The sequence below is a fragment of the Haliotis asinina genome, chromosome 8, assembly GCF_037392515.1.
Source record: "Haliotis asinina isolate JCU_RB_2024 chromosome 8, JCU_Hal_asi_v2, whole genome shotgun sequence".
In the NCBI taxonomy this organism is placed as follows: domain Eukaryota; kingdom Metazoa; phylum Mollusca; class Gastropoda; order Lepetellida; family Haliotidae; genus Haliotis; species Haliotis asinina.
The window spans coordinates 64,621,416-64,646,322 of record NC_090287.1 but is presented as its reverse complement, the minus strand read 5'-3'; the positions used below and the strand labels follow the sequence as shown (position 1 = coordinate 64,646,322).

At 37.0% G+C, this 24,907-nt stretch overlaps 1 protein-coding gene across 1 annotated transcript in view; it reads left to right on the top strand.

Moving 5' to 3' along the window:
• The window catches only part of LOC137295352 (homeobox protein prospero-like), a 30,857-nt gene extending 6,152 nt beyond the window's left edge, over nt 1-24,705 (top strand). The window contains exons 2-5 of the mRNA XM_067826666.1: nt 1,186-2,801; nt 8,580-8,734; nt 17,645-17,789; nt 20,541-24,705. Coding sequence (XP_067682767.1) covers nt 1,186-2,801; nt 8,580-8,734; nt 17,645-17,789; nt 20,541-20,726 — 2,102 coding nt within the window. The 3' untranslated portion in view covers nt 20,727-24,705. The remainder of the gene's footprint in view (nt 1-1,185; nt 2,802-8,579; nt 8,735-17,644; nt 17,790-20,540) is intronic.
• The last annotated feature ends 202 nt before the right edge of the window (nt 24,706-24,907 follow it).

Here is a 24,907-nt window from a genome sequence, read left to right as displayed (position 1 = left end):
AGGAATCGCGCGCCATGACTGCTGTACACGCACAATTGATGCTAAATTCTGATATTACAACACAGAATAGGTGTAATATATACCAGGTGCTACCGGGCGTCAAATACATCGTAGACAGGTGCTCATCTCGCGACACCTGAACAATGCCCCGACATTAAAAGAACATCTTTGCCTGGAAACATTTAATGTTCATATCCTTTGTTATGCAGTGTACCTTCCTTTTAATATTTGAAACTCGCGTCCGCATTTCTTTTAGTACAAGTTTTCATAATCGATTACGTAATGGTTAAGAATAGATATGCACGTTGCCCATAAGCACGTTTGATCACGTGACTCTCCTGCAGGTGAACGGAATGACTAGTATTTCATAATATATTGTTCTAACACTGAGTTTGCTGTAGTTCGTTGTTATCAATTAATTTTTTATATGCACACATTTAATACAAAGTCATATTACAGTCAGATCAACAATTACTTACAGTAGTATTGGTGTTCCTAGATTTAACTAAATGTAGTGATAGGTTCCATTTGTTTTTGAAAATGGTAAACTTCTTACAGAATAATCCCAGTAAATAAAAATGCATATTCAATTATTAATCAGGTAGGCTTCAGAATACTTTTACCTGTAACACATCAACACTGCCATTGTATATAAGCACTCTCTTGTGGCAGACATCTTGGATTTAAAAATCTGTGGCACTATGCAACAGTGATGTGCTCAAATACCCATCGCTGCGAGGTTAATATATACATCACCACAGTGGGCTGAAACAAAAGTGATAAAACTTCATATAAATTTATTAAGTCATTAAATGTCTGAAAATACAGTGTTTGAATCTAGTTTGATAGTTCAGAGTGTGGTATTTCAGTGTTTGAGGGTATGCTGGATGGTGTCTCTTGAGGTGACCCCCTTTGTATCAACAGGATCTCTTACAGTCCCTCCCCTGTTGGTAGACAAGATCTAACTGGACCACATGGTTTGGCCAAGAATAAAGTACAAACCTCGCTTCAACTGCTTCCTAAGCATCAACGTGATACTGCAGAACTTGTTCTCTACACATGACTGATTAATTTCATATATTTGATAGGCTGCTTTTTGTCCTTCAAGCTGTTGCCATTTTCTTGGTGCATGCATGCAAGTTACTGTGGTAATTTGATTACTCACCTATTGTTTGGCTGTTTCAGCTATCAAGACTCTTCACGGAAACATGATGCCAGCCGTGGAAAACATTCCAAGTGATACATCGCACCTGTTGCGGGAAATACTTCAGAACAAAGGAAAGAACTTGAACAATAATGATCCTAACAAAAGTATGCATGTGATGAACCACGGACACAACCCTTCAGAAGCCAGCTCAGCCGTTATCATGTCTCACAGTGAAAATGTTTCTGTTGATGGGGATCATGTGTCAGATGACCTTGACCCTCGAGTGGACAGTGAGGAGGATAGTGTTGGTGAGGAGGAGCAGGATATTGGTGAGCAGAAAGATGGAAGTTTTGGGGAGTGGCAAGCTAATGACAGTAAAGAAGCCAAGAGGGCTCGTGTTGAAAACATTTTGTCGAGTATGAGACAAGTTCCATCAGACAATGAAGATGTGCCTTCCTTGAAGGCCATGGAAGTCAAGAGACCCAAACGGAAACAGCTCCAACCTCAGCAGCATGATGGCAGCAATGGAAGTTCGGAGGGAAAGTATCGAAAGGTGGAGCAGATGGCCCTCCAGGAGCACATTCGGCAGCTTCAGCAGCAGCTACAGGCAGTTAAGCGAAAGTGTGACCAGTTGTGTGATGAAGACCTTCCAGCAGATGAGAGATCTGGCGACTTGAATCACAAGAGATCCGATGAAGTCATTTCTAGCAAGGAGCAAAATGGAGTCGGAAAGTCGCCAGTTCGTGATGACTATTTCCCTGCGAGGAGGCCTGAGCTTGACTTGAGGCATATGCAACAGCTCCTTCAGGAACATGATCGCTTTGACAAGCTGTCCAGTAGTGCTGTGTCGGTTCAACACATAGGGGACATGCAGAGTGTGATGGACTCGTTAAAAACTGAAATAATTGGAGCCATTACCAAAGTGGTGGAAAATGTGATGAGCAAGATGATTGAAAAACATGCTGTGAAAGACAATGTCGAAACTAAAAAAACAGTTGTGGAGGAAGCGGAGAAGGTTATTCAGGCTCCAACACCAGAGCGCAAGAGCAACAACACAACCCCCAAATCTGATCTATTTTCTGATGCATCTTTGGGCAGACTTGGTGAGAAGCTGAGTGCGTTTGAAGCAATTAACAGAGACAATGATGTAGCCCGTTCTCAGCATGTTCCTCCTCATGTGCCTTTCCCCCATTTTCCCTATTACATGCCGACACAGGTGCTGCCACCTCTGTATGCGCAGGAGCCTGAACAGACAGAGGCACTTCCTCTCATAGTTAACACCCCTAAGAAAAAACGTACAAAAGTCACGGATACACGTCTCTCTCCTCGAGCTAAAGCTGCCCTTCTTCAGGACAGTACACCAAGTTCCTCTCATCACCTCGACCTTGAACGACATTTCCAGTCATATCCACATTTCCTGCCACCGATGTTACCAACAAGTGTTGCCATACCCAACCCTGGGCTTCAGCAGTCAGACATTCTCGCCTTTAGTTCGCTACGGGATAACTGTTTCCCGGATCACCGCCTACATAGCCACTCTCCGCCCAATGACGCAGGCTCCCCGCGGTCCCCCTCCGATGCCTTCTCTCACGTGGGGAAGTCGGACATGTATGATGTGTCTCCCAGCAGTGATATGGATGGCCAGATGCAAATGATATCCTTTACAAAACATTTTTAAATGGTATTATTTGTTGCATTCATCAATATGGAAGCTCTATGATGGCAGTTTGTCTGACACTGTAGTCACTGACACCATGAACATCATTTAGGGATATGAAATGAGTAGGTTTTTTTTCGCTCTTGAGTAATTCCCTTTAAATCATCTTGTTAGTTTGTTGGTTAATTCAGGCACACATTTACTATTTTCACATACAAAAAATACACATTAAGTGTTAATAATCTAAAACTGAACTTTCTTCAGAATCCTTTTAGTTGTATTTGATTGTTGTTCATGATAGGAATCAGTTTATTCGGTAGAACAATGACAGCAGTTCTGCAAGATAATTCAGTGGGAGTAATCAAACTGTTCTAGTATAGATAGTTTTCATAATTTCTCTGAATTTCAAATGAGCAACTGAATCAACCATGTCATTTTCTGCTAAGGCAAGGTGAAGGCATGTAATGACACCATCTTTTTTACTTCATATGCTAGGTAGAAGTGTGAGATTGTTACTTGTCAAGCTGTTACTGAGGTAAAAGTGGCCCAGCAAATAAACTGACCTTTGTCTAATTACTTGACCCCTTTAACAAACATTCCCATCAAGCTGTACTCAATAAAATCAATACACTTAATTCTCGCAAGAAAAATCAGAAAGTTCATTTTCATAATGTGATATTTTATCAAATCAAAATCTGTTGATATCTGAGGGAATAATTATAGGATAGTAAATGAAAATACTTAAATTGATTAAGCTGTTTCCTGTGAGCAAACAACGTTTTGTTTGTGCGAGAAAGATAAAAGCTTGAAGATCATTTTAACGCGGTTCACTTCTCAGATGCGGAACACAATAGGCTACATTAACGGTAGAAGCCATTAGACTCATCAAGTAGAGAAATGCTTTGTTTTCCTGCAGATGCAATTTTTCTTTGCCCTTGTTCAGCTAAGATTTCATAATTTCCTACGTGATTTCCCCTCGTCCGCCATCTTTTGTGGAAGCGATAGACAGGTAACACCACCCGCGATGGAAAACACGAGAAATACATTAAGACTGTGTGATAGTACTGTGCCAGCAACTTCTTAAGTTGAACCATGTCGAAGGCTTTTCTACCTCCATTGATTTGGTAGCATTTCACATTAATGAGTTGTGCATTTTCCCTTTGTCTTCATTGTTTTCATTCTCATCAGAAGCGTGAAGATAGCAACCTGATACCCTTCTGTCCCAGCGCATAGAGCATGATCAAATCTGCCTTGTGCCTTTCTCAGCTAGTAATTGAAATATGGCCCCACCCATTTCTCACCTTGATTTCCACAAAGATTTCATGCAGGGCTCTATGATTCAGCCATCAGTTTTGTAAGAGAGCTATTAACTGTTTCAGATTCTTTATCAATTATAACCTCTTTTGATCAAGTTAATAATCAATGATAATCTCATAAAAACTAAAAAAGGGATGATATTTCATTTTTTCAATCAATAAATATCGATCCAGCATTTGCCTGAAATGCAAATCCTTGCAAGACAAGACTTTCTCTTAGTTATTTAAGTGTCATATTCTAAATTAATTGTTTTTGGTATTGTGAAACACATCAGCATATAAAAAGCTAATTTTGAAATTTTATGATTGCGAAATATCTTAAGAACAAAAGATTTACATTTTATTGTATCTTGGTAGCATTTAGGAATTTATCCTTAAGCGAAGGAATAGTGTCTCAGTCATTTGGTGAGATTGTAATGCATATTTAATGTTCATATATCATGGAAATATCTTGGCAATCCAACTTTTTCATGTTTCATCTAGTGTTTTTGGTGTACAATGCTGAATTATGGTCTAAAGGCTATCATTGGTAGACCAAACCGTTTATGGCAAGGAGAATCATGACGGATTTCAATGTTGGTTTTGAGTAATATGAAACTTAAAGACATTATATATATAATGTAAGAGTTGGTTCCAAACGTTTATGGAGCAATTAAATTTGGAATGGATGAAATTGAATCTAATAAAAAAATTGTAAATTTACAAAAGAAATTAAAAACTTCAAATTTCAAACAATGCAAGGCCGTACATTTTCTGAGCTTTTCAAATTATTATATCATGCTTGGCATTATGTGAACATGTGTTACTTATCAAATAACTTACAGTTTTGATAACAATTAACAGTTTAGGAAGGTAAAATTGTAGAATGTTAAAACACGTTTAACTATGTAGAGATTACAACTTATTAGAGTGGGAGGATAATGACAAGGAATAACAGTAGTATTGACTGACTCCCCCAACACACAGGGCAGGTGTTACAAGTAGACAAATAAACACGTATCTGTGTAAGTGTACAGTGTAACTCCACGACAACAAGTGTCGTTACAAGTCAGCAACATTAGACAACAAAGCCCTTTCTGTTCAAGTTATATTCCACAAATACTCTCCATTGATCATAAGCTAGCGGCTGGTATCTGATTATTGGAATCTTTTCACTTTCTAATGGTGGGTAAACTCCCTAGAAATATTCACACCACAATAGCCAACTTGTGCATGGCATCTGGAAATCAGTTTTGTCCCATAATGCCTTGCAATGTCACAGGTAGATTTCCACAAAAGGAGATAATTACTTTTCTCCTTGGCCAAGAGGCTAAACAAAGGTGGCTACCTGCTTGTCGGTCTTAATTAGGGACAACTGTACAATTACGAGAAGGTGTGTGTGTTGTGTTGCACACAATGCGAATCAATACCAGTAGTTGCTTGAGTTAGGACAGTTGTTAAAGCTGAGAAATAGACAGTGATACTGATTGACAATGCAAGCAGCACTGTTTTCTTCTCGAGGTCTTATTGGCATTCATCACTGTCATACATTCAGTGGCCAGTTTAGGACAGATGCTATGGCACAAATCAGAATCTCTTTCCACTCTGACAAGATTTAGAATCATGTTATTGTGTAGTAAATTATTCTTGTTTCAATATGTAAGGCATTTTTCTGTGTCTTTTTAATGAATGTTTTGTTATTTTTATGGTTACTTTAAAACATGTATGATAGTTCAAAATAATTTTAAAAAATCACTGAACAAAGTGTTCTTTCTCATCAGCTATTTTATTGCTTTGAGCAAGTGTGCAATGGCGAAGACTAGAGTTGTTTGGCAGAACAAAAAGCTTTTTCAATCAAACCGTCTCCAAAATGATGTTTTATAAACAGATAGATGTTACAGTTTCAAATGATTACAACTACAAAGGTGAGGTTCTATCAACACATTGAACTTGTACTACATTGATAGTTATTAATTCATGTTGATCTATGCAACCTGAGTATTGAAATTTACAAGTAAGATAAATGTTTTTCTGTAATTTTCAGTCAAGGTATAGGAGACAGCTTGTGCTATGGTTAATAGGAAAGTAGATAGTGGTACTAGACTCATATATTATCTTGTACATCACAAAGCTTTCATATTTTTGTTTCATCACATACAACATATTTTCTCATATATATGCAGTTTTAATTTATCTGAAGTCGACAGTACTAACAGCTTGAGGTAGTCAGTGGAGTGTGCGGGCTAGATACTGAAACACGTGGTCGCAAGTCTGTCAACTCCATATCAGAATAATTAGATGCAGATATTCAAAGACTCATGTATGATGATTATGGAAATATGAACTTTGAAGATATGGAAATGTATTGCCACAGTTGAGTGATCATGGCAAGCCAGTCCCACCAACAGACGCAACGATAATAAGAGGAACAGGATGATAAGCAGAACTGTCACTTTAATTTAGTCGCTTGGCAACAGCTGGACTTTAAGCATCTTTTGTTTCATTTCTAATATCATGGCACAGCCGTGCCGTCATATCGCAGGGCTTGTACAAGTGAAGTATGGGTGTAGTTAATTGCTTCGAGAGACTGTTACACTTGAGAGAGCGGACTATCCGTCTTGTCTACAATGCCGTGATGAGGTTTGGTAACAGGTTGAGGGTTGTGTGTTTATTTCAACACGTCACAACCTATAGGCAATAATGGTTGAGATCCTAGTTTCAGATTTGCTTGGTAGCATTCCCTGTTCCTGTGTTCTTATTGGCTGATGAGGGTGGGTAGAACTGTAGCACACCTTCAGCCCTGAAGGGATAGAGCATCTCTGGTAACAGTTGTTCTTAACGCTTGTCACAGAGATGATTTGCTCTTCACGTGTGGAGCGATATGGGAGTGGGGGAGCCTTTTAAATGGGCTCTTTTAATTATGACCATATCAATAAATGTTAGTGCTTGTCCTCATGTTTAATGAACTTAAGAAGCGAAGCATATAAACTGACCTGATAGAGTACTATAGAAAATGCACAAGGAAATCTGCTACCATTGTTCAGACCGAGATATTTATATTGATTTGGTGAAACTATTTACTCAGTGCTGTTGTAGATGAACAGCCACTAGGATGCTGCAAGCAGCCATTTTGTTGATGCAGGATGGTGTTAATAAAACTTCAATGCTAAAGAGAAGACTTTGATCCATAACACAAGCATTTAGTATTTGTTGGAAACGGGATTGTTAATTGTTTTCTTTTGTGTAAAAAGCTATTCAGATAATGGAGTGTTCTGAAATATACAGTGTTATTTTTTAATTGATTGGATTGTGATTTGATGGAATAATTTGGACAATATTATGCAGTGAGACTGACATTTTATGAATCAATTTAACATTTACCTATGGGCCAATAGCACTGATGATAGCAATGGAAGGTTAACACTAGTCATTTGAAACATTTCAACTGAAATTGTTTGATAGATGAAAGGATAGACTGCCTTTAATATTTCTTCCCTAATAAAACTGTTTTCAGAAATAAATCCCTAATAAAATGTTAAAATTTGAACATTTAAATTATATCAAAATGCCAATGTGAGTTAATCATTTGAAAGTCTGGAAAAATATCTGTAGATAGTGAGAATTTGTTAGACATAAACCATTGTATTTTCACAAAGACAAGACAGAAATCATTTTTGGCAAGTTGTTGAAAACTTCTAAAATGTTTCAAAATGAGACCAATGCATGCTGTACAAGAATCTCAGAAAAACGTACTCCTAGAACTATGTTAGCAGAATTTCTGCATTGCCATAGTTACAAGGTGTGGAATAATGTCCACTCTTTAAAGATGCACAGTTTGTTCTGCAAATATTTTGTTTCAAATTCAGATTCCTTGTAGTGTATTAAATATCCTTCTGTGATATTTTCCTTCATGATATTACACAGCATGTTATTTTGGTTCTCTAAACATTCACGGTATGCAATGGGCAGCAGAACCTTTCAAATGAAATAATTGTTTATTTTTCTCAGCATACCATGTAGAAAGTGTTTGTAATAGTATCTAATAGGATCTGAAATATTGAGAGCTATTACCATGAAAAAACATACAGGCATTAAGTTTGTAGATAATAGTTACAGATTGTAATGAGTGTTCTGTCATTTTGACAAATGCCTAATTGTTGTGACAAATACAGGCTTGTGAATTATATCCACAAAGTACAGTACATGTACTTGTATTTGATTCCAGTTAAAAATAGAAATAACCTTTTCTGTATGAAGAGAGAAAGGTGTTATTCTTTCTGTTATAATAAGTTGAAGTATGATAGTGTACAGAAAGTGTTGGCAGGGATGGTAGTTAGTTGTCTTGGCAGTACTACTTCACCTTCCACCATCTGAAGTCATGTTTGTACGTCATGATCTTTATAATGTGGTAGTACAATGCATTTGACTAACAAAATATAATTTTATTTGCTTGATTGTCTATGTTCCTTAATGATCCTACACCAGTAATCTAACACCCATGCACTTACGGAAAGCCAAGTTGATGTTTTTCTTCGTTCGCTACCCAAGTTCTGCAATTCTCAAGATCTACTTCCCTGACATCAAGTTCAACAAAAACAACACTGCCCAATTAGTCAAATGGTTCAGCAACTTCAGGTAAGTTAAAACTTGTTCCATAACTAAAATGATATTTCCACCGAACTTCCAGCATCGCACACCTTGCATATGTTTATATTTGATGGGACATTTTTAAAAACCATAAAAGATTTGGAAGGTTAAGGACTATAGCTAGTTGTAATGAGGATGTAATTTTCTAATGATCAGAGCATTTTTCTCCAACCTGATGCATTTGAAAAAGTCGCATTTCCTTTTTGTGAAAGGAAAGGTTAATGCACTCAATTATATAAGAGAGTGCATGCATGCATGCACACACTGGTGAATCCTTCCTGGCTGCCGTGTCGTGCCAGTGACTCAATATTAGATATGGGCATTCTTCAGTTTCTTTTGATTTGGGTGTCTGCATTTCAGCAACTTGGCCATAGTTAATGGGCAGGAAATATCATAAAGATAGCTCCTACCATTACTCATTTAAATGAGAATTTGGTCTGCTTTGTTCATCACAAAGGGAAGAAATTTGCAATGCAAAGATTTGATAGCAGTAAATGAAGTGTCATGAGAACTCAGAACAGGCAAATATTTGGAATTGGATTGCGGTAGGAAATTGTGCAAGACAGAGTTTAATTGCAGCCAGGCCACTCAAACGATATGGTCTTTAAGTCCTTAATGAACTTGCACAGGGTATTAGCAAAATGCAACAAATGGTTGAATCAGTGGAGGGCTTAACCATAGACACAGGTAGCGGTGCCTTCCTGCACACAAAGACAGCCATTGTGGTGCAGGAATTATGTATAATAACCAGCATTGTCCTCGAGAGCCACAATTGTTGGTGTCCCCAGGGGCATACAGATGGGATGAGGAGACAGTTGGTCCCAGCAACACCCTCAGATAGTGATGGAGATATTGTACAAATATGCCATGCTTCTCAACCGGCCCCTTGATGCACTACCCTGCTCCTGAGAATGCATATTTCTTAAATATTAATGGTGCAAATATGATTTGAGTCCTAGAGGCCGGGCTGGTTTTCTGTCTCCTTTGATGACAGTGATGAGAGGTAATGGCTGGGATTGTTATCCGGCCATTATCGCTCTGCAACAATGTATCTATAAATCATGCGAGTGTTTGCTCACTCCATCTTAATCACCCTAGTCTAATATTTGTAAAGTTGTATGAGATTGGAATTGGGTATTGTGAGCTGAAGCTGAAGGGCGATCTCTCTCCGTAGACTGTCCACGTTGATTCACAAACCTCTCGGTCTCCCCATCAAAGTCAAGTCAGAGCTATTGTAGAGGCATTTACTTTCTCTAATGTACATTAAATTTTCATATTCTCATATCTTTAATGTATTTTCTCCATAGAGAAATGCATTACAAAGTTCCATTTGAGGCCCTGTGTGATTTGATGATTGCAGACAAGAATTGGAAAAGACTGATATCATTTGGTTATTGATTGGGTATTGTCCCCCTTAATCAGTGTTTCAAGATGGGCCATGTGCTTCGTCCTCCAATCACCTTACTCCCCCTTTAACTGAGGTTCTGTCAAGGCTCTGAAATGCTCCGTTTGCTGGCTTCCAAATGCTCTGTTCGCTAGCTCCCACGATTAAATGAAGTCTTTAAGACTGATATGAGAGGAAGTTAATTGGTGTGTCGATTGCTTGCAAGCATTCGACACATGTTGTGTGAGGTGTGTGGCTGTTCTCAGCCGAACTCTTGTGTGGGCAAGAGGCTAAATCAGTCAGAGTACACAGAAGAGAGAATTAACTTTTGTGTACATAACGTGTTTCTCTTAATGCTTGTTTCAACGTGTTTACACCCTATGTATTTAGAATAGGGCTCCATCAATCCCGAGTATCCCCAAAGTCTTGTTCGCAATGAGCTGCCACGGTGACAAGCAACAGGTAACCCCCACCCTCTGAAACCAAGCAAAGTGAGGCTATATTCTTACCTGTAATCCAGGCTCTGACCCCAGGCTCATTACCTGGTCAGACTTGAGAACAAGTACAAAATGAAACAGAATTAACTCCTAACCTCAAATCAATTTTGTGATGACCTTCTTGTGTAAACTCAGCCCCCGAAGGCTCTGTACACTGACATAAACCAAAGATTAACTTTTTGTGTTTTTATCTCAAAGGGAATGTTTGAAAATGTGACTGGAGTCAGGTATCAGTGATCAAATTATCTTTTCATTGAATTGTTAAGATGTTAAATGAACCTATCTTTTAATTTCCATTCTGAATTGGAAAGATATGAATTAGTATATGCCACTGAAACAGTTGTGACTGAATATGTAACATGTTTTGGAATCCATCAGGAAATGTAATCAAATGCTAGTGTAGTGTTTAGTTTTGAGAAAAAGAAAGTGTGGCATTTGTTCATCTTACAGGAATGTGTGTAATTTAGTGAAATGATGAAGTTGAATGTTAAACGGATTTAAACACCACTGTTAAGAATGCGCGAAATGATCGTGTGGAAAATAATATGCTGTCATTATGTCTGAAGTAATATGTCTTAGATCACCGTGTTTATGGAGGAAAATGATAGCTTGGAGATGCAATCAGATGAAGACTAATACTAATGAAAACTTTGCAGTCAGTTCATATTTTTATGTAGGATAGTCTAATCTATCAAAATCCTAAAAAACTATAAATGCTTCCCTGCAAGACGTTAGCAGGAGGAATTTGATTGGCTACAATTGATATGACAAAGCTACAAATGTAAGGGTGTGTGATATGCAACAATAATGTCTGCCTGACCATAACTCATCGATGACGGGCATTAGGAAAATATTACGCAAATAGTGTTATTAGATAAGCAGTGAGAAGAATGGCTTTGCATGTATTGAGATTTGCTGCACGAGGTAAATAGATTAAGGGTCGGACAATTCAATATAAATCATCAGGAAAAGAAATGAGTTTGGTTCAGAAAGAATGAATCTTAAAGCAAAAGGTGAGAGATAGTTTTGTGTGGAAATAAAACATTTCAGGTATATGATACCAGGTCTTGAAATACCAGTTCAGGGCCTCAGGAAAGTTACACAGATAGGAAAATATACTTTGTAGTTATTCATATAAAGTTATTGTCAGTTCAATTGATAAGATTGTCAAATATTTCAAATAGTCTGTACAAGGTTATTATGAATAACATATCTTTATGCTATAACATCCTTGTGTGATGGTGAGTCAGTCCATATTGGAGCTGAACACCCAAAATGATTAGCAAACATGGAGGGAGTAGGCTATTACTGCTAGTCTGTAAACTACATATACTTGGTACTACTAGTCTGTAAACTACATATACTTGGTGCTACTAGTCTGTAAACTTTCATATATAATTTGTCCGTTTATTTCCATTTATATAGAAGAACATGTATTGGTCTACTTGGCCACATTTGAGCTGAAAACCCACAATGCAATGCAATTATGGAGGGGTAGATTTGGTACAGTTGGCAAACAATTCTGCTGCAGTTCACAATGGAACACAACAAAGAACTAAAGGGATTCGATATTAAACCCGGAAAGACTAAAAACAGACACATAGTTTGCTTATTGCAAGGTGTGCTAACTGAAGATCTTCCCATGCATGTTTGTAGTAATGGTCTGTACACATATTCTAACTTGACAGTTTATTTAATTTATTCTTCAATTAAATAATCTACTATTTTGAACACAGTTGTGTTTTTGCATCCATCCATGAAAGTAGCTTCCCGTTATTTTGTGGAGCTTCCTTTGATAAAAAATGTTCAAAAATGATATTGTTGGTCAATTAGATTTGTGCTTTCAACCATGAAAACAATTTTCATTTAATGTTTGTGTAAGTTTCTCCTGAATGCCAAGGTGTTGAATTCATAAATTGTACATGGCACTTTCTGAGTCCTGTAGCAACAATGGCCGGCACATCTGTGACATGTCGTATCAAGTTTCTGTAGGCCATGCCATCTTGTATATAGTCCCATAAACCAACCAGAGCTCACATTCTTGTCATCAACAAGATGATCAGCATGACTATATGGAAATGCAAATAAACCTAGCTCCCATTTTACCATTTATTTAAATATATGCTAAGAGATTAGATTTTGAATTGTTGCTTAACTTCAGTGTTGATGCTATGCAGGATGTTTCATGTGATATTTGCGGGGGAAAAAACGCAGATTATTCTGTCGAACATATTTATGAATTTATGATATTCAGCCCTACATTTTGAGTTCAAGTTGAAGGTAATACACAAGGATGTGATATTGATGTTGTAGAATGCTTCGATCAGGACATAGAGTCCCTCCTGTCATCAGTCACCTTTGTTGCTGGACAAACACCGAGAAAAATCTATACTAAACTTTCAACAGTTCATATTTCAATAACATGTTTTTCAGTTAATTCTGTTGTCACTCCCAGAGTTAGGTATCGTCTGCTGCATATAAGGAAACGTTTAAATTTTTGAGGAGATTGAAATTCCCCTTTTAACATTCCCCTTTTATTAACAGATCCATTGTATCTGCTCTTTACTTTTCACCAAAGCCCATCATTCATTCATGCCACTTCTACTTCATGATAATTTAAGGTGGCGACTGCCTGTTGACAATTAATGATTTTGTTGTGGTTAAACAGTAGAAATCAGACATTTGCTTCAGAAACGAAGTCATCTCTGAGGCCAAATAATTTTGTAACCGTCCATATTGTTGACAGAATAGCACATGTTGACAACTGTCTTAAGATACATATCTTGTTTGACAAGGATATTATTTCTCAGTGTCCCACACATATAGATTTTGGGATCGTTGTCCACCTGTTACGGTTTGCGGATATAATACTCTGTAAACTGTCCAAAAGGTGTTGCTACCATCATAAATCTCTTAACTCTTGTCACGCTTTCATATTTTTCCATATGATTAAAAAGTATATGCCAGGATTAAACACCGTCTGCCTGTGACCCAATCCCATTGTCTATATATGGTCAGCAGTTATCGGTTATATAGTACAAATTCTCATATTGACAGATGGTTTAGTGATAGGTATTTCTATACTCGTATATTGTTGAGACCTCACTCTGGGATCAGCGAAAGAAAAGAACTTTGAGATCCCATTCAAACCTGTTTTATTTTTTTGAAAAATTTTCCATCAATAATAATTTTTCTGGTCTCTTGAAACTGTATTTTTAAAATTGAATCTATTAATCTCCAATAGTCCCTAGACAGTGAATTTGAAAGATGTCATATCACATATGGGTGGCTTTGTTTCATGATAGACTAAATGACATACTTGTGTCTCGATTATTAAAAATGCTTGTTTCATAACAAAACTTTGATGTGTATTTTTAAATATTGAATATGCTTTGGTGCAAACTTGAATATTTCTCTCAAACAGTTACCTGGGATATGTGACTACTGAAAAAATCATCATCACTTCAGAACTGACTCATACTGAACTTTCATACTGAAGTCGAGTTTTCTTTCATGCTGAATATCTGTGTGACTTTTCATTAGTTTTAGCCCATACATCACAAAGGCTGGAGACATGTAAACACTTGATAGTATTTAGTTTTATTCATATTTAGTTGCCATCACTTCTGTGTTCTTATTCTCAAGATAAACCTGCTTTATTTGACCTATGATTAGCCGGCAAGCTACTCCATACAGAAACTTCTCTGTATTCATTCTTCCTTGATCAAATTATAACTGATGTTTTGTGTCAAGGATCACTCAAGAGCTTTTTTAAACATTAGCATCAACAAAAGTGAGTGTCAGAAATAAAGAACTTCACTATTTTATTGTCTGTGCATTGAAAGTGCAGTCTTTATAATGTAAATTTTCATTTTTTATGCATGGTATTAATTATGAAGAAAACTTTAAACATGGGAATTTTGTTGAAGATTCAGATAGTCAATATTAACTCTGAGCAGGGACCCATTTCACAAAGCAAATACAGCACTAAGGTGATTGTAACACCTATACGTTAAGACAGACTTACAACTGTCGCATCACTACAATCAATTTGTCAAACAGGCCCCTGAGTTCCAGTAAGAGTTGAGGATGTCCCACGATGTGCCAAATGCATGCAAAGAAACCACTTATTGTTAGCCTCAGACCACAAACACATAGAGTTTACCTGTCTGAATTCAGTGTATGGCATTACAGACATCAATGGCAAAGCTTAATAAGTGGGCTTGGTTTTGAATTAACAATTTCTGTTTTATCATTATTATATTGGTGAAAATCGAGTGTTGAATTTCAGCTGCAGGTTTCACAATACAGATGCTGGAAGGATAAATCAGGGAATGACATAGAATTTTGCTCTTGTCTCGAACCTTTGTGAACAATTCAGGGTTGGAAATTGTTTCTGATGTTCTCTAGGATGTCCATAGTAGATATTGACAGAAGCCTTGGTACAAAAGTGCTATGTAAAAGTTTGATTAGACACACCATGCAGAAGAAGTTGATTTCTTTCACATGACGAATGTCGTGTTATGGTGGTTTAATAGATATATTATTGTTTGATGGAAAAATTGTAATTGTTATCATGACTAATTCACTACAGTTATAGGTCCAACTCCAGTGTTTATGTTGTTTTGAGCAGTATATATTTTGTGAGGTCAGCTGACAAGCTTTGTGCGTTACTTCCTACAGGAAACCATGGGACATATTCTTGAGCATAAGGAAGTTCCCTTTCTCTCTGCTGTGTTTAACAAATATGTATCTGTAGTGATGCTGTGTTTTCCTGCTTTATTGTGCTGGATCTGAAGGTATCGAAATAGGAACCAGCTGACAAGCAAACATTTTATTCACCTTTTATTGGTTTTCAACACTATTCATGAAACTACGAAGATAGAAAAAAATGTTTTATTGATTTTCTTTCCTAGATATGTATGTAAGGGAGACAACTTGCAGTATCAAGCACCGTACTCATGGAGCACCTGCTACCTTGAATGGTCACATGATCATTTCGTCAAAATTGATTTGATTTGCATGAATGCTGCTTCTGGTTATGTCTGAGGGAATGCCAGACTGGTTGTGCCATTTACCATAGCACACACCAGGAGAGTCATACAGAGACTGCCTTGAACTAAATTAGCATTCTGATTAATAAAAATTGTTTGTAAATAAATGTGTTTATGTACCTGAGTGAGTAGAAAATGAGGACATTGTAAAAGTAAACAGACAGATTAGACAGTTTGTATGAGAAGTTATGAGAAGTATTCAAAGTGCCTTTCTGGCACTGTGTAATGAATCACTCACAGACTTGCAGCATCAAGTGAACGTCTTTCACAACAGAATGTACATGTAGATTGTGTACCATAGCAATACAGTTGGATAGTGTGACTGTTGGATAATGTGACTATGTTGGATAATGTGAATGTGTTGGCTAGTGTGACTGTTTTAGATAATGTGACTTGGATAATGTGACTGTGTTGGATAATGTGACTGCAGGTTAATGTGACTTGGATAATGTGACTGTGTTGGATAATGTGACTGTAGGATAATGTGACTGTAGGATAATGTGACTATGTTGGATAATGTGACTATGTTGGATAATGTGAATGTGTTGGCTAGTGTGACTGTTTTAGATAATGTGACTTGGATAATGTGACTGTGTTGGATAATGTGACTGCAGGTTAATGTGACTTGGATAATGTGACTGTGTTTGTAATGTGACTGTAGGATAATGTGACTGTAGGATAATGTGACTGTGTGTGAAATTACATGTTCACTTCGGCTTCTCTATGTACACCATCCGTGACATGCTTCTTTTATAGAAGAACCAACTCCTCGACTCCCAGTCCTGGTGTCCCTGCATTATTTCCCACTACTTTATTTCTGATATTAATACTCATTTCTGTGAATTTCTCTTGACAGGCACATTTCTCGAATTGCACCGATTATACCGCTATTAGCTGTGTGTCCTGCATTTGTGCGACTAGCCGTATTCTCCTAGAGAGACCCCTTTGTTTGCTCGGCACAGATCTTCTGTCATTAACCCCCCATCTCCGTCAGACAAACGGTAGAGGCGACACTTAGGCCCATGTGGGCCGTGGATAAAATGTCTGCTCTCATATTGAATAATTGGACCATGTAGGAAAAGATTAGCATTTTATGATGTCAATATGAAGGCCTCTCTATACTTGGTTGTGCCCTAACAGGGAGAAAAGCTATCAGGAAGTGCTATCTGGGGGAGACCCTGGCAATACAAGCCCTGTATTCGCTTCTTATATTAATGATAATCAGTTTTAAGTCGACCCTCATCTCGTCGGCAGGGCCTCTCTCTCATGAAATATGAACTTGAATTTGAAAGGCCAGAAGGAAATGATAAATGTCAACGCCGTAGTTCCCAGGCGGACTTGTTGGGTACCGCTCTCCTTCAGAACCCTGCTCAAATACAAGCGGGGGCTAATCGCTAGCGGAGACAATTCCACCACCATTGTGTGGAGGCTTGAGAGGCTGCAGTCAGAGAAATAATGTCCGTTAAATGTCTCTTCCCCTATCAAGTATAATCATGGAAGCGAGGAGGGAAAATTATCACTTAATTGAGATTAATTCCAGTCTGTCCTTAACTTTGTCCTGGCTGTCAGAGGGAGTTGTGTCCCGTCATTTGGTCTTGACTTGTTGCCCTGCCAAGTGTAACTTGTCCTACAAGCTGCTTACAGATGTGCTGAGTCAAGTCACCTATTTCTAGGCCTTGGTAGACCTGAATAAATTGTAGTCCCTTACACGGGTGTGTAACCTACACACTAGATCACAATGCAGAGCAATGTTGAATTATAGGCAGTTATTGTACTTTGTTCTGAACAAATGAAATTATTTTTGTAATTTATGAATTATTTCTGAAAAAAAATAAAGCGACTTCTATGAGACAATTTTACACGTACAATAATCAAGACCCAAATTATATTGCTGTTGCATCAGTAGTGCTGACACCCTTGATAGATTTAAACATTTTTGTAAAATGTTTTCCTTTATTTTCAGAGAGTTCTACTATATCCAAATGGAGAAATTTGCTCGACAGTCAATCGCAGAAGGGTGCAAGCACATCGAGGACATTGTGGTGACAGCAGACTCAGAACTGTATCGTGTGTTGAACCTTCACTACAACCGCAACAACCAGATAGAGGTATTTACATCCTCCAGCTCAAAACACCATTCCACATGTCCTGGAGATTTTTTTGTCTTTCCACAATTTATAAAAAAAACCAATTCTCTCAAATTTTCTTAAAGAGACGAACAGAACTTATTATGGCTGTCTTAAGGTGAGATGCATATATTTTCTGAAATGAGCGGCTAAGTAGATTATGCTTTCCAGTAACAGAATTGTATTGGTCATTTGAATTTAATTCTATGTATCCCATTCACACTAACAATCTGCTTATTTTTGTTAGAATCATTGTTTATTGTTTTGCGTAGTTTCTTGCCCAAACACCAAGAGGCAGAATCAAAGTAGGGGAAAGAATCATTTGTCAGGGTTGTCTTAAGGTTATCTTTCTAATGAAAATAAAAAAGAGTATTTTTCAAATTAAGATTTAAAGAAATATGTGTTTAACAAAAATTATTTTACTCATAAGATTTAATATAGGCAGAAAAAAACCCAAAATAAATAGACTGATCCCACGAAATGGCCAATATTTCATGCCTCTAATTCCTGGAGGAAGATTAATATTCTAAAATAGCATCTTTGTTCTTCATGAGAAAATAACTACAAAATATTCCATAATCCTGTCAGCGATTCCAAAGTTCCAAAGAAAATGGTCGTGATATTTTTTATGAAAATCAACAAGATTATTCCATGAGCTAGAAGAGGGCTTATATTCTCATGAAAGATTGGAATTAGAGTTGACAGGTAAAAATATTATACTGATGAAAAATAAAAATGAGGATGAAAAAAATGGGCAGAGTTCTTCAGTAATGTGAGGTTGTTGCGGGATGTATCCATTCAGTATCCACTTAAGACATTTAGTCAGTTGAAGCAGTGAAACGCCAAGCTTTCCTGCTAAGAGGATTTCTGCGTAACAAGATTAAATATCTCTTGTAGAACCCCAGCCATTTTGTTGCCTAACCTTTGGATGCATGTAAGATGACTGCCCTTCAATCAAAGATTGTTGTCAATAACGGCCACCTCAACGGCCTGCACGATGTCAGATTGCATCGTCAATCCACATCAATGACTACTTACATGACTTTCCTCCTACTAAGACTAACAATGATCGATTGGACAATTGTCTTTAAAGCAACCTTTCAGGCATGTGGACTTGACACAATACAACTCGCAATCAGAGAGTTTGTGAGTTTTTCAAGTCGCTTAATGCACACATTATTCTGTCATCTTTAGCTTATGTAGGTTTCTCATTAATTTCTTGTGTGTGGACGTTGGGTCTTTGTTGGAGCCGTCTCGCACCACTTCCTTCAATAACTGAGCTTTGATGCGATGGCGGAACACGAGAAATCACTTACGACTCAGGCAGAAGATGGCCAGTTGGAGACCACATCTTGTCATTGAAGTCATGAATGAAATCGTTTATTACAGGTGTGATGCTCACCTGTGTTGCGGGTGCTTCATTACTCAACACAAGGTCACCCAGGACAGGCCACACGCTCTCAAACAGTTCACTAAATAATTTTTCCCAAAATAAATCTAGTTTTATGTTTGATTGGTTGATAAGGAAGAGTTATATAGTGACCTTTTCAGAACGGCATCACTAGCTCAACAGTGCATGTGCTTGTTGCTGTTCATTTGAGAAAGGCCTTATTGTAGAAGGGCACGCTTAATCACTGCATGGCATTGTCATCTTAGCGATTCATTCCTTGTATAAAGAATGGCTGACTCTAAACATCAAACATCTTTAGAAATATGGACAGAACTGTAGGACAAACAAATCTGGGAGGCATTGTTGTTTAGTGAAAGTAGCTTGTTACTATCCACCTTCTGGCAGTAATTGCTGGAGTTAAATGCATGCATCATGCTGACATTTAGTGGTTGTAAAAATGATAGTAATACTGAGGGGAGGATATCTGGGAATTCACTGAGATGAACATAATTTGACCTGTTTGTGCAAGACATACCTATTCAAAATCATAAATCTAATGAAGTTAAGTTGATTGTGAAATATCCTTAGCTTAAGGTAGTGTAGTTAAGTACAAAATTCACACAACTAATATACATAGCTAATGTTTCCTGTGAATGTCACAGAGCTAATATTGTTTTGTTTCCTTTAAATATCACAGAGCTAATATTGTTTTGTTTCCTGTAAATATCACAGAATTAATATTGTTCAGTTTCCTGTAAATTATTACAGCTAGTTAACTGGAATCTTATTTATTTTTTATTTATCCTCACAAGTTTAAACTCACTTAAAGCACTCACTATATGCAGCTGCAGAAACCAGCTGCAAACCTTATGCAGATCAACTGCATGGAGATAATGCATCAAATTGCTGAAAAGCACGTGCAGATATCGTGCATGTGAACAGCTGCAATTTGGTGTAAAGTTTTGTTCAAGATTTGCCAATTTTCACTGAGTTCCATCAGTTTTTGAACCCATGACAATAAACTTTTCAATGTTACGAATTTGTCTAACAGTAACCAGTTCATGTGTAAACAGTACCTTTCAACAGTATCAAATATTTTGCAAAGTCTATATAGTTTAGAATAGTTGACTGAAAAAGTGGCTACATTTACACAAGTGAGTCTAAACTTTTGATGGGTAGTATATTAAAATATTTTATGGATATCTTTTCAACTCAGAGCCCTGTCTGTGAGCTGCTTTTGGCTGACTGACAAATGTTGCATGTATTTGGGCTGGTTTTTTAGACTAAGCAGATGCTAGGCTTGGTGTGGGAAGGTATATAAAGTATCTTTACTTGGGTTTCAGGTGCCTGAGACATTTCGGATTGTGGTACAATCAACGCTACGAGAATTTTTCCGAGCTATATCAGCCAGCAAGGATTCTGAGCCATCATGGAAGAAGGCAATTTACAAGGTCATTGCCAGAATGGACGACACGTTACCTGAATTTTTCAAGTCAGCAAACTGGCTGGAACGTCTCGGAGATGCATAAACAATTAAGATGTTTCTTTACATATGGAGGTACTGTTTAAATGTTGATCAGCTGATGTGACAAGATACAGGAATACTGGTTCCATGATCTACGACTTCAGTGTCAAAACTGGATAGAGTGGGGCTGGTCCAGTTTCAAACATATTGACTCTGAACAAGGATTATTGAATATGAACCTTTGTTTATAAAGATATTTATTTATTTGTTCATCATGTGACAACAAGAATATGGGAAATGCATATTTATTATTCTTTTCATAATTCAGAGATAATATCAATAATTTTTATCAAGTGCTATGATTAATATTTTAAATATGTTTCACAATTTTTTGACATGCAACTATTGCACAAAATAATGCATAATTACCAGTATCCAATATTGTGGAAAATATTGCCAGTGAGCATAATGTGGCGGTGATAGTGAAATAGACATAATGTGGTCGTGAAGTCAGACATAATGTTGAATATCGTTTTTGCTGGGTTTAGCTGTTACATACTCTAGTCACTTCAGGCAGTGTGTTCATCTGCAACATGGTTTGTCTAAACTTCATATTTATCTGGGTTTATTTTCATTTCTCAGATCTGCATGACAGACGGTGTTTAAATGTTATATATAGTTTCTGTTGACCTCGCAAAATGCTTCGGACTAAACTGTTTACACTTAGTCCGGACAAGAACTATGTCATCACTTTGTCCATAATCATGACAGTTTACTCTGGTTCTCTTGCATTGCTTCAAGATAATTCTTTTGCGCAAACAATCCATTACTACCAAACTTCATAATTTGTAACCATGGTAACTTATTTAATTGTGATCTGCTGTTGTTAAACATTCCACACAATTTTGTAACTTAAACTAATTCAAATGTTCAGTACGATAGGAAAAATGTTATGAGTTATTGAAAAGTTGATCTTAACCCAAATGATATTACAGAATTTGTTTTGTTTATATTTTGTTGTTATTGAGATCAAAGATCAAAACCAAGCTAATCAAATTTATGTGAAAGTTTATTTTGAATTAGATCTTACGTAATCAAAATGTGTCATAATAATTTTAAAATATTCTCTTACCTAATGGGTTTCAGCTAAAATCAAGCAAAGAGTTCACCTTATTTTCTTGATGTGTAATCATTTCATAATTCAGAAATAAATACAAATAATCTCAAACATATTCATTGTTAGATAATCTCATTTTCGCAGTGTTTGGAGCTATCTCCCCTTGTCATCTTGTGGCAGCCAAGTACTGATTTTGAACTTGCAATCATCATATTATCCATTTTCATTCTTTTTGCACCCCAGTATTCGTATTTGCCAAATTTCATTAAAATAAAGAGAGTGGGTAGCCAGCAGTTTGAGGTAACATTAAAATAAAGAGAGTGGGTAGCCAGCAGTTTGAGGTAACATTAAAATAAAGAGAGTGGGTAGCCAGCAGTTTGAGGCAACACTCATTAATTTGGCAAAATATAGCTTAAAATTAATGATCACCAGAAAATAACTTTGCAGACTGGTTGCATTGGGGGCAACTTGAAAATGTGGTTGCACTTTGTGCAACATCCCCCTGCTTAGGACTAGTTCAACCTGTTTTTTGTGCATGGTGCAAGTCAGGCAGATTGGTTGATTAGACAAAGTGATTTCCTTCTACTCAAGTATAAAGATATTATGACAACTGAAACTTTATTTAGTTGTTTATTATTGAGTTGTAAGTTAGTACCTAAATTGTTTTTGTGATTATTCAGATAATCGTTATGTCATGAAAGGTGTGGTACAGTGGGTTAATTCAGCAGTGTAAAACCAATGAAGATTCTTTGTTCAAAATCAGTCGCTCCAAGTCCCTTTTCTCTTTACATCACTTAGTCAGATGTTACTGAGAGAAATGTGCAATGTTAGCTGTCTTTTCCAGAGATCTCTGTAGGCTAAAGGTAGACATTCGTAGACAGTAATTTGTTTATTTCCAAATGCATATAATCTGCCTGTATAATAGTATGTAGTGTAGAAGACACAGACTGTGTTCAGACCGTTTATCATATGCATGAATGAGCATAATATAAAACTATTTCTTATGATGTGTTTTTTAGATTCTAGTTTTTCTAGCATTATTTGTGTTGCTGGGCAATGACCTGTACTGGTACACACGTGTATATATACATGCACACATGGATGAGTCAGCAACTTTCATATGGGATCATTTCACATTTTAATTTCATGCTTGAAAATAGTATCCATAGCAAGATGCTTTCACTATGAGCATGTACTTTGTGCAATAACAGTGTAGTTTTTCCAACACCAAAGGTTCATGACAGTTTCATACTCCATCAAATCCAGGGGATTAAGCAAAGGTTATACTTTGAAAGTACTCGACAAGTTATTGTATTGAAAAATTATTCTTTGAAGGACATCATGGTGAAATTTGTGTCCTATGTTCATGTATACATGTTTTGAACTACAAGAACAGATTATGGTTTGAGGTAACCTTTAATCACTGCTACATCAAAAACTGTGTGCAGCCTCTCGGTACAGAAAATATTATGCAGTGTATATTGCATCATACAGCGCAACCAGTGCTAGTGATTGGTTGCACTTTTTTGCAATAGAGGGTTTGTAATTAATCAGAAATTAATAATTGTTTGGTTGCATTTGGTGCAACTTGAAAGTATGGTTGCATTTGGTGCAACATTCCTAGGTGTAGGATTGAGTGCAACCTGTTCTCACCTCTTGGTTGCACATTGTGCAAGTCAAGCAGTAGGGATGATAAGACCCTGTGATTTCTGTCTACGCTTTACTCAACTGTGTTGTTTTTATTTATTTCTCATTGTTTTGTTGTGAAAATGCCCATTGGTGCCATGCAGTCTTTGCTCAATACTGCGGTAATCAAATCATTGTCCATAATCGGACCTGTACGGATCAGGAGAATTCCATTGAACTAGTCGTCTTTGTTGTGGTAGAGTAGAAAGCATAATACTTTATATTTGTCTATCATTTTCTGATTGAAAATCGATGTCTGATATTTACCATTCCAAATGATGTCATTTACACTATTATAAGTATGTGTGAAATTATATTTTGAGGTTGAAGTCATGTATTATTAAATATCAGCCTTGTTCCTTTGTATATAAACTACTGTGAGACTTTTGTTGCCTTTTCCTTGCTGGTGGTCAGTGAGTGGTCAGCTACTGACGCTGCAAGACTCTCATTATCTACTCACAATGTTGTTATTGCTGGCCTGTGTAAGCTGGCTCTGTGTGAAGGTTGTGGGGAGGTAACTCTTGTAGTTAGGGATGCATGCAACTTGCTGGAAAACAAAGAATACAGTTTTTGACACATATTTTCAACCTTTGTGATTATTTTCTGATTTATGAACTCTCATTTTAATATTCTTTTTCTAAAAGCTAATTCAGAAGATTGTATCTTCTAAATCTAAGTCGTCCACATTTCATGTAAGCAAAGGTTAATGAATCAAGTTGAGGTCTGGATAACCAAAGTCGTTTCACTGTTTCACATACCTTAACATCAAGATTGCAACACCATTATTGCAGTATATTGTCCATACAAACTAAATACACACATGTGCCATAAATATTTGTCAGCTGAAATTATGTCTACAACACTTTGTTTTCCATCAGGTTCTCGGATGAAAGAAAGCGGTGTAAAATTCACCCAAATTGTTTTCCCAGTTAAATTAAGTTGGTTATTTGTGTAGAATTTGATTCCTCCTTCCCTGGTCATGTGGAGAGCCGGACTTACCCTGGCACCCACACCCTTGTCCAGCTGATGCCCCACCCAGCTCTACACCATGTGGGTACATCAGTACTACAACGTTGCGGCATCCACTGTGATGTCTTCTAAGTGTTGACCAGGTTCCTCCAAATTGGGTGTGGTCAGTCAACTGTGACTGGGAGAAATTTGCCTTTCCACCTTTTCTATATTTTCCTAACTTTTACATGATAATATTGTAGCTGTTATCAAATAAATAATTATGAATAAATCTTGGCTTTGTTTTTGCTTGTTAAGTCGTGGAAGTAGGAAGTCATGGATATTTGCTGGTGTATAAATGTGAGATAATATTCATACCTACTTTCTGCTGGATTGTCACTTTCTGAGAGTGAGTGAGATGGGTTTAGGGCTGTTTGGAGCACTATTCCAGTTATACCATGGCATGTCGGGTTTAGGTGGAAGGAAAGGGTGAA